Source organism: Embiotoca jacksoni, unplaced genomic scaffold (genome assembly GCF_022577435.1).
Source record: "Embiotoca jacksoni isolate LCO1_2020_lvr unplaced genomic scaffold, fEmbJac1.0.p SCAF_33, whole genome shotgun sequence".
Taxonomy (NCBI): Eukaryota; Metazoa; Chordata; class Actinopteri; family Embiotocidae; genus Embiotoca; species Embiotoca jacksoni.
Genome location: NW_027185385.1, coordinates 2,337,316 through 2,346,606, shown reverse-complemented (window position 1 = coordinate 2,346,606; position 9,291 = coordinate 2,337,316). Strand labels below are relative to the sequence as shown.

Genomic DNA, 9,291 nt, shown 5'->3' with positions numbered 1-9,291 from the left:
GATTCATGTTTTTATTATAGGCTACTTATGGGTTTTACTGGTACACAATTTTTTAATAACTGTGATTTTTCCTCTTGACATTTTTCCTGTTTTTTCTATTAATAATAAAAAGTGTGAATGTGTTTTTTGTTTTTTAATAGTTTATACTTTACTGTTAATCTCACTTCCATCCCACAGTGTATAAAGAGTGGAGGCTGGTGGTTTCCTGTCCGAGTCCCCAGCTGCTGCCTGCCTACAGTATAAGGCCACAGTAGTAAAAAAGCCTCCCACATCGTGTCAACTATAAATTATTGTCTGTGTGAGTGATGCTTTCGGTAGCTATGGAAACCTAATATAATACCCCCCCCCCCCGCCCTCTCCCTCCCTCCCTCCCTCCCTCTCCCTCCCTCTCTCTCTCTCTCCATCCCCACCAAAGCTCCTTTAGGCTACTTTGCGCATGTACGGCCAGTCAAACCGAGTATTGCAACGACTCCAAGATGGCGAAAACACGTCTGGCTTGCCTCCTGACTCTCCTCACAACTCACTGTAAGTACGAAAAATATGATAACCCGCAGCTTCTTCTTCCTCTTATCCCCTCGAGGAAGGCGCGAGCCCAGTGCTGTCCACTTCTACATCCTTTTCGCCCGGATTTCTCAACACCAGCGTTGGTTGTAAACCCCCTGTGGCTCACAAGTCCCCGTGTGGACCAACTATGGTGAACTCCGGCAGACTGACAGCGAGCTGGGCGCTTCCAGCTGAAGTAAACCGGCTTTACTGAGAAAATGCACATAGAGTCGCCATTTTTGATACAACTTGCTGTCAACACGTGTGAACGTACGAGCCGAGAGACGGCTTTAAGCCGCTATTGTTCCCCAAATCCATCGCTGACTCTCCGTCACTGTTTTCACCGGAACAAATCCGCTGTGAAGTCAAACTGTCGGCGTGGAGCTGCTCGTCCGCGCGGCGGGACGACTTCTCCGGGCTTCTTCTCCGAAATGGACCGGCACAGTTCAGGGTCTGGTTCAGGGTCTGGTTCAGGGTCTGGTTGGAGTCAGACCACCACGGGGTGTGTGTGTGTGTGTGTGTGTGTGTGTGCAGTCTGAAAAAGTTTCCCTCAAGTTTTGGAGGCAGACTTCGCGTTTGTGAATTAAATATGAATTAAGGCGGGTCCGTAGCTCGTGCCGTTAACTATTTAACGCGGGTTTGGCGCCGCGGTGATGGCGGAGATGTTAGACGTAGTGATGCGAGATAACGGTTTTTCCTGCGGCGGAATAAAAGCAGGCTGACCGCGGGAGGAGCCGGCCAGGCCAGCCAGTGTCCCGGCCCCCTCCCCGCCTCCACCCGCTGCGCCGGACCTTTTCAAACCGTCGGAAAATCAATTGGTTTCAGTAGCCCCCGTTGAAACACCTCCTATCCTCGGTCGATCGGTGCCGTAGCCGGGAGAGAAAACGCACACCTGTACGAGTGGAGCAATTAGGTTTCAATATTCATGCGCGAGCCCCTGAAGACCCTTCTCAATACGTCACTCACGCGCGAGAGCGAAGTTACATTGTTATTTCTATGTAACTCTTCCAGATAACATGGTTGAAACATAAAACACCTGTTGCTGTGCTATGTTGCTAATATATATGTGTGTATATATATATATAAATTTATATATATTAATTTATATATATATATATTAATTAATATCAACAATCTACTATATATATATATATAGATGCCTCCTCTTTGTAAATTCAAGTAGATTTCCTTTAGGCCTAAAAAAGGGAATGTATTCATAATGACTTGCCCTTCACTGCATCCCTGATATAGATCATATCTTGTGCAGCTCCCTGTTGGGTTTAATGGCCTGAATTCCTGCTTTTAAATGATGAGACCATTCTTTAAAACAAAACAAAACAAAAAAAACTTGGTTCAGAAACTCAAGAAAAATAGATATTTTTGTCTGTACTCTCTTTGTGTTCTTGCATGAATAGCTGTGCTTTAGCAATAATTTCTCCACAACAGCTTGATATGAAATGGGCTGCTAGTTTTTTCCCTTCGGACGTAGATGATGCGAGTTGAGCGGACAGACATACAGATCAAAGGGAAATACGGCCATAAGAACCTTTCCTGTGATCTCTCACCTGTATGAATAGACTTCTTCTCTTTGCTGTAATTAGGAATAGCAGTGGAGCCTGTTTGAAATGTGTTGCTGTGCTTTCACCACTGTCTCTCTTGACATAGCTCAAGGGTCTGTGCTGATTTTATTTTTTTTAATTAATTTTTTTCAAACGATACATTTCAAAGTCAGTCCTCCTCATGATGTTCCCCTGAGTAATGCTGTGACAGGGCATGTTATCAGCACAATTGACATTTTCGGGGGAGGTGGAGGACGGGGGAGGGGGTCAGTGAGCTGGTAAAGAATTAAGAATTTCTTTTGTCTTGCCCGGACAGGGCTTAGCCATGTGGTCGGTTGGCTCCCAGCCATCATCGTCTTTAGAAACAGGACAAATGTGGCTAGACTGGAGCTGGCCACAGGCCGTGTTATGAATTAGTAATTGGCGCTGATAGGCTCTGGTTCCTAATAGGCGCTGACTGTAATTAAGATGTTACTTGTATTTTTGAAAAAAGCTCTGCTCCTAATTCAGTTTTTGATGTTTCACATAAGCGAGTCCGAAATGCAGAGAGGAACGAACGTGTCACTGGCTGTGCTTCTTTTTTCTTGTAGGTCACGCTCACTGTTAGTTTCTGCATCTGTGAAATGTGCTTGTTATTTTCTAGTCGTGGCGTCCTTTGGGCAGCTATCCTCTTAATGGCCACGCAGCCTGAACAGAGCTGCAAATATCAGCCCAGTCATCTGTCAGCCCGGCGAAAAGACGAGGCCCATTGTTATTTTAAGTACACATGCTCACTGCGGACTTTCCGCTCTGATCTAATGGAATGAGTTGACTTTTCCATCGTTGGCTTTACCTGAGCTATTTCACTTCAAATGTTACAAAGAAAGTGGTACGCACTTGAAGAGGACATGTGCCAGAACCTTCCTGCCAACAGCACAGCCAAGATATGTGGGAGCTGGAAGATGCGCAGAGTGGATTAGTACCGAGCAGATCTAAACTTTAAGACGACTGCTTTTACTCTTACAAGAAACACCTGTGGACATCAGTACATTTCAGACATTACAGCTGCATTTATTTTAATTGTATGGATCAATAACAGCAAACATGATGAATGTGATCGCGAAAACCTCATTATTCTAAAAACCTGAAAAGGAGGCTCAGATCATGTAAATGCTGTTTCAGACTAACATCACTGAAATCCATTTCTCTTCCTGGATAACTGACGTTTTTATGACTTGACATTGTCTTTGTTTTCTGTCATGGCCGATAGCCTGATTGAATTCGAGTCCTCTCGTTATCTGGATGGATAAGATAAGGCAGAAAGCTGTCCACTAGATTGTTGTTGAGTGTTCTCTGCTGATAAGTCATCGCATCACTCGGAGAGCTTTGAACATCCGCTCACACGCACATAACGGAGGTGCTCGCTGGATGACGTCACGCAGCACGCTCTTCAGACCTTTGTCTAAATGAGAGCCAAGTGTCGGCACTTTTTCTTCTTGTTTGGCATGTGTGGCGCAGCCGCTCGGCTCGGCGGGAGCCGGAGCACCCCGAGGTAGCCGCTGATCGCGGCTCCCCTCGGAGGCGCTTGCTGTCAGATGTTTTCCTACCCACCCGGAGCTTGTGAGCAAATGTTTGGAGCGCTCTCTGAATGGCATGTATGGCCCCCGTGGGCAAGTCACATAGAGTCTGACATTTCACTGCAGAGAAAGTAAAACGGGGGCAGACGAACAGAAAGAAAGAGTCCCCTGCTGCTCGGCGTTTGTTTGTTCCAAGTCGAGAGCTGCTCTCTCCACACCCCTGAGTGAGAAGTGTCGGTGGCAAAACACCTTTATCACCGCTGCAGGGAGGAACTCTGCTTTCTGTTTGTGCTCGTTGCCTAACTGGGCGTTGTGTAATAACTTTTTTCACATAAAATTACACAATTTTGTCGTGAAATTCAAATCTGTGGCGTCTGACATGCAACAACAGTCCCTCCACGGGACGAAGCGCCACATGGCTCTCACTGTGGAATGACCCGAAACAGCTGAGCAGGAGTGGGTGGTGGTGTTTGGAGCAGCGTTGCAGGCGTAACCCGAAATATCTGCTGCGTCCCCTCCCAAACCTGACTCTGCGTGTTAGCATACGCAGCATTCCTAATAGAAAACACATGCAGGCAGGAGGCTTCACATCATCTGTGCACTGACTAACAATCACAACCACCTGTTTTCCTGGGAGATAAAAGGGACCCCTGCTGATGAGCTGGCTGAGGTCACAGCAGAAAGGAAAGAAAGCTGAGCAGCGTTGCAAGTCGAAGGTCTTCAGAAAACAAGCTGGGTTTGTCGATACGTTTCCCGAGACAGAAATTCATTTATTGTGACTCAGAGGAGGATTCAGCAGCGTTTATCGGTTATTTCTGTCGCAGCCGACCAGCGCAGATGAGGTTGAAAAGGCAAACGCGAACGTGCTCGTGTTCCAGAAATGGCAAAGGCATGTGCATGCTTCAAATGTCAATAAGAGCATGTGAAAGAACCATCGGTCATAAACTAGAGCCGGCCTCCGGGCAGTGCAAACCAAAATATTGCAATGGCCTCGACGTGAAAAGTGAAATGTTTGTCGTTGAACAGTTGGTTCAAATTTACAGCCAGAGGTTTGGACAACAGAGAGATTCATGAGAGAAAGAAGTCGGTCCTGGGGCAATGAGCTCTGAGAAATGACGGCAGGGTAGATTGTTTGTTTGTTTGTTTTGAGAAGAGCGTATTATTTAGACTCTAGATCGAACGGGATATTCTCCAAGATTCCTCCTAACTGGCTGCCTGAGCTCAGGGCAGCACAAGAGCAGCTTCCTGTTTGATGATCTTTATCCGTGGTCACATGGTCCCCGGAGGGAGGAAGCGCCACAGCACTTCTTCTGCTTGTGTGTCCACGGGATACTGATGGAGCACGTCAATAGGTCAAAAGAGACCGCCATCGATCAAACATCGGGACGCTGTCAGCTTAGTGAAATAATTAGGGGTTTCATTAGTGACATGGCAGAGGCAATGAACTACATGTGGCTGAGCCGCTGTCGCTCTGAAAGGAAAAAGCTGGAGGCTGCTCTCCTGCTGAGAGTCATAACCAGATAATCGCTCCAGATTCATCCTTTGTTTACCAGGCTGTAACAAAAGGGCAATTACTGTCTGAAAATAGCCACGAGGCAGAGTCATCCGACGACCCCAGGTGTTTGATCACAGTTCATTCGTACCCATCGGCCCACCATTAAAAACATGCACTGGGATCGCGACTGTGGTCAAAACTTCTATACAGCAGCTCCACAGTGTCCCTGCTCGTTCATTTCAATACAAATTATAATAACAACAATGGAAATGAAATAACAGCTCACTCTGATGGTGTCGGGTCCCACAGGGATTTAAATCGGTAATAATGGCAGGGCGCTGCTATATAACTAAAATATTAAAATCAACTCTGAAGCTAAAAGCTGTGCTGTCACATTTTGAATGGGAGAAGGACAGGAGACAGGCTTTCAAGTGTCCTGAGACTGGGCTGAGTCTGATAAGGAAAATAAATAAAGCAAAAAGAGCTCAGGATGCTGTGGGATTAAAAAAAAAAAGGAAAAGAAATGATCTGTGATCTGGAGTTTCTTTTAAATCTCTGGTTGCTGTAAATCTTTTTTTCTGGATTATATTCAAGAAATGATCTGGAGTTTCTTTTTAAATCTGCAAATCTTTTTTTCCTGGATCATATTCAAGAAATGATCTTTACCGGCGTCATCCTGTGGAGGGTCAGCGTGGACTGCAGCCTGTCCCAGATGACTCTGGGCAGAGGTCACCGGTCACCGGTCCGTCACGGGGTTATTGAAGAACCAGTCAAATTCAAATCAACTGATATTATAATAATTAATAAGAAGATATCTTGTTACCTTGGAGACGAGACCCTCAGAGATGTCGAACATGTTGTTATGCTATGGTGATGAAAAAATGATTTCTGGCTGTTATAAGTGCAGATTGTTTGGTAGTTGTGTAGTGATCTGAGGATCTGTGTCTGTGATTGATAACGACGCCGTGGCTTTAACACCAGACATCATTACCTCCTCTAAACAGGAGCAGTTGTGCTCCAAGCTCATTTCCTTTTCTTACATCTGGTAGCCTGTAATTACAGCGAGGGGTCCACAGCTCTGTCCACCACCTCCAGGCTCATGTCAGGCCGGCATGATGCTACTGTGGAGGCGGCGCGGGGGTGTGGAGGCACCTGCCAGACATATGGCATCTTCAATTAAAAGCACACAACATCACAACGTTGAAAGAAAAGAAGAAGAAAATCCAGAATATGCTGCCGCATCCAAGATTGAAAGGAATGTGTTTGTCAGAAGGTGGTGTTAACGGTTTGGGAGAGATGCAGTCAGTCTAGCAGAGACACTAAATGTCAGGTAGAGGACTTGACGTGAGTTAGTGGGCTCTCCTGGGAGGCAGCGCAAAATGGGCTGCGAACAGCACATCGTGGAAATGACAGATGGGGCTCAGTCAGCGAGCAAGACCTGGACCTTGATGTTCTCAACTTAAAAATAAATATGAGAAAATTATTTATTACACGCTGGCAAGTTGGCCGTTTTCAGAGCGATGCATTCAGCGTAGCTTCAGACTGACAACATCCTGAAAACCAGGGCTGCCCTCAAATAGACGACTGACGAAAAAAGTCTCAAAGTTTCATTTGTCATTTAGTCACGGAAAGAAAAAGAAAACTGTGCCTTGTGAGAGACGTTATAAATAACTGACAGAGACGTTTGTTACTGGCCGAGCCTTCGCTTCGGAAAGGCGGCTTCGTGGGTAACGACCGTCCGCCGAGCTCTTCTCGGGGGAAGAGAGCGATTCTCGCATTTGAGAAGTAACATTAGCAGCTGCTGTGAAATGCACGCCGTCAGCAGTGATTGAGTTTCTGTAATCAGATGTAAAGTGTCGAGATAAGCCCAAATGTAGTGCATCGAGGTCACTGCCACAGAAAAGGGAATAAAGGCCCGGTTCGGGTAACGTTACGCCGGCGTCTCCTCGTCACTGCAGAGTTGGACAGTGAAGGCTAGTTAGCAGCTAAGTACAGTAAAGACCACCAGTGTCAGGAGGCCTGGATGTGGAAAGGGTTTCTGACTTGTTCTTACCTTCCACCTTCCAGTCGCTCTGAAGCACACACACCGGAGGCTGCAGGCTGTCAATCATCTGTTATTACATCATTTGTCAGGCCTTAAACGATGTTCCAATCCACCAAAAACAAAATATATATTTACTTATTTTAATTCATATCAAAAACACGCGATGACATATTCAACTGCTGATGACTGTTAGAGGACGAGGAGAATCTCTGGTCAGGAGCAGCCCGACTAAAAACATCCTAAAACATCTTTGTAATTGAAAAAGACAAACTAATCATCTTCGCAGTGGTTAGAAATCTTTGTGAGAGCATCATCCGAGTCCTCATCTCATCACAGAGACACTCGGTAGTTCCCGAGTTGGCAGGGTCGTCTGCAGAGAGGTGATTTCAGAGTGCTCGGGGTGCATGACACAGAAATCTTGGTGCTCATCCAAATGAGTTATTAGTGATGATTAATTTGTGTGTGTGTGTGTGTGTGTGTGTGTGTGTGTGTGTGTGTGTGTGTGTGTGTGTGTGTGTGTGCGTGTGTGTGTGTGTGTGTGTGTGCGCGCGCATGTGTGTTTGAATATAAGAGTAATAATGTTGATGCGGTGGATTTCTCTGTGAAAGAATTCGTTGTGAAGCTTCATGGTTTCGGTGAGACGTTCACGTTTTAAGTTGCGACGAGGTAAAAGCTCAGCATCCACTTATCTGCAGTGATTATAACACCATCTCAAGTTCATCTTAAAATAATGCAGCACACTGCTGACTGCAAAAATACATCACAAATTAGATTTTGGCTAAGGTCAGTTTTCTGCAGCGACGTTAGTCTTCTCTGGAGTATTTCCAACCTGACGGTATTCAGACGTTACTATCGATGACAAATCACAAGACACTTTGCAGCACAGGACATTTTTCTTATTTGACCCAGAAGATTTATTGTTTTTTCCTGTTAAAGCAGTAGTTGAAAAGTTTGGGAAATAAACGTATTGACTCGAGGATCAGAGAGGATCAGAATCAATCCCATATCTGTCTTTACCTGCACAAACACTGGAGACAGTCAGCCAGGCTCTCAGCAAAGGTAACACAGAAGTGTTAAAACAGCAATTCTCCATTTTACTCAGGTTAATATGATGGATGGGAGCAGTCACTTCCTGGTGTTGCCTGGCAAATGGCCAGAGCCCAAAAATGGTTTGGCAGATAACCCCTGGTAAATGGGATTAAACAAACAAGATCTGATGGGTTGATTAGTGGATTTTAAAGATGCTGGTTGTTGGATTTTGTGACCTCGGTACTACAGTGATTTCCAGTCTTCATTCTAAGATCAACTACTTGCTGTAGTTTTATTTACCCAACCCACACGAGAGACTCTCCTATGGAGCAAATATCAAACTATTTCTTTAAACCAGGAAATGAGAACAGACAGACATACAAGCAAACATTTTTCATGCTGCTTCCAGAAGCTGCATTATAGTGGTGATCAATATGTCTGCTGCTGCTGAACACCCACCAGTACTGACAGAAGTCCAGTTTACATTCAGCTGAGTGGACAGACAGAGTTGGCAGATTGTAACCAGACCATCTGGCCATATGGTGTGAGGAATATCCCTTCTGGGCTCCTTCGTGGTAAATATGTTGAGACTGAACTGGAAGTGATAGCACTGTTAGGCTGTTTCAGAGCACTTAGATAATAAAGCAACTGAAATAGTATCAGTGTGAACGGGATCAGTGTTTTACTCTGGGGTCAAATGGTGAAAACGTCCAGACAACAAGATGGTCATGGCGACCTTCATTGGAGTTCTGCTTCTCTGTATCTGCTAAAACTTCCTCATGAGCTGCCTTCACTCACAGTGTGTCTGTGTGGAAGAACAATGAATACTTAAAGGGAGCTGAAACGGTTGATATCCGGGCGCATTAATGGATTTTCCTGATTCTGTCAGATAAGATCAGGAGCGACCGGACCGTCCACGCTCTTTAGGCTCTGCTGTGAATCATGCTGCGGTAAAGGCTCGGCATACACAGCGCCGTTGCCGCATGTGTGTGAGAGCATACTTTGGGTAAGTGAGTGCCTCAGATATTTGTCAGCATGCCAGACATAGGTGACGAGTTTGTAATA

The 9,291-nt window shown here is 45.5% G+C and overlaps 1 protein-coding gene across 1 annotated transcript in view; it reads left to right on the top strand.

Annotated features, from left to right (window-relative positions):
* The first annotated feature begins 418 nt into the window (after window positions 1-418).
* Window positions 419-9,291, top strand: part of LOC138207688 (junctional adhesion molecule 3B-like) — a 35,039-nt gene continuing 26,166 nt past the window's right edge. Inside the window, exon 1 of the mRNA XM_069165111.1 lies at window positions 419-525. Coding sequence (XP_069021212.1) covers window positions 477-525 — 49 coding nt within the window. The 5' untranslated portion in view covers window positions 419-476. The remainder of the gene's footprint in view (window positions 526-9,291) is intronic.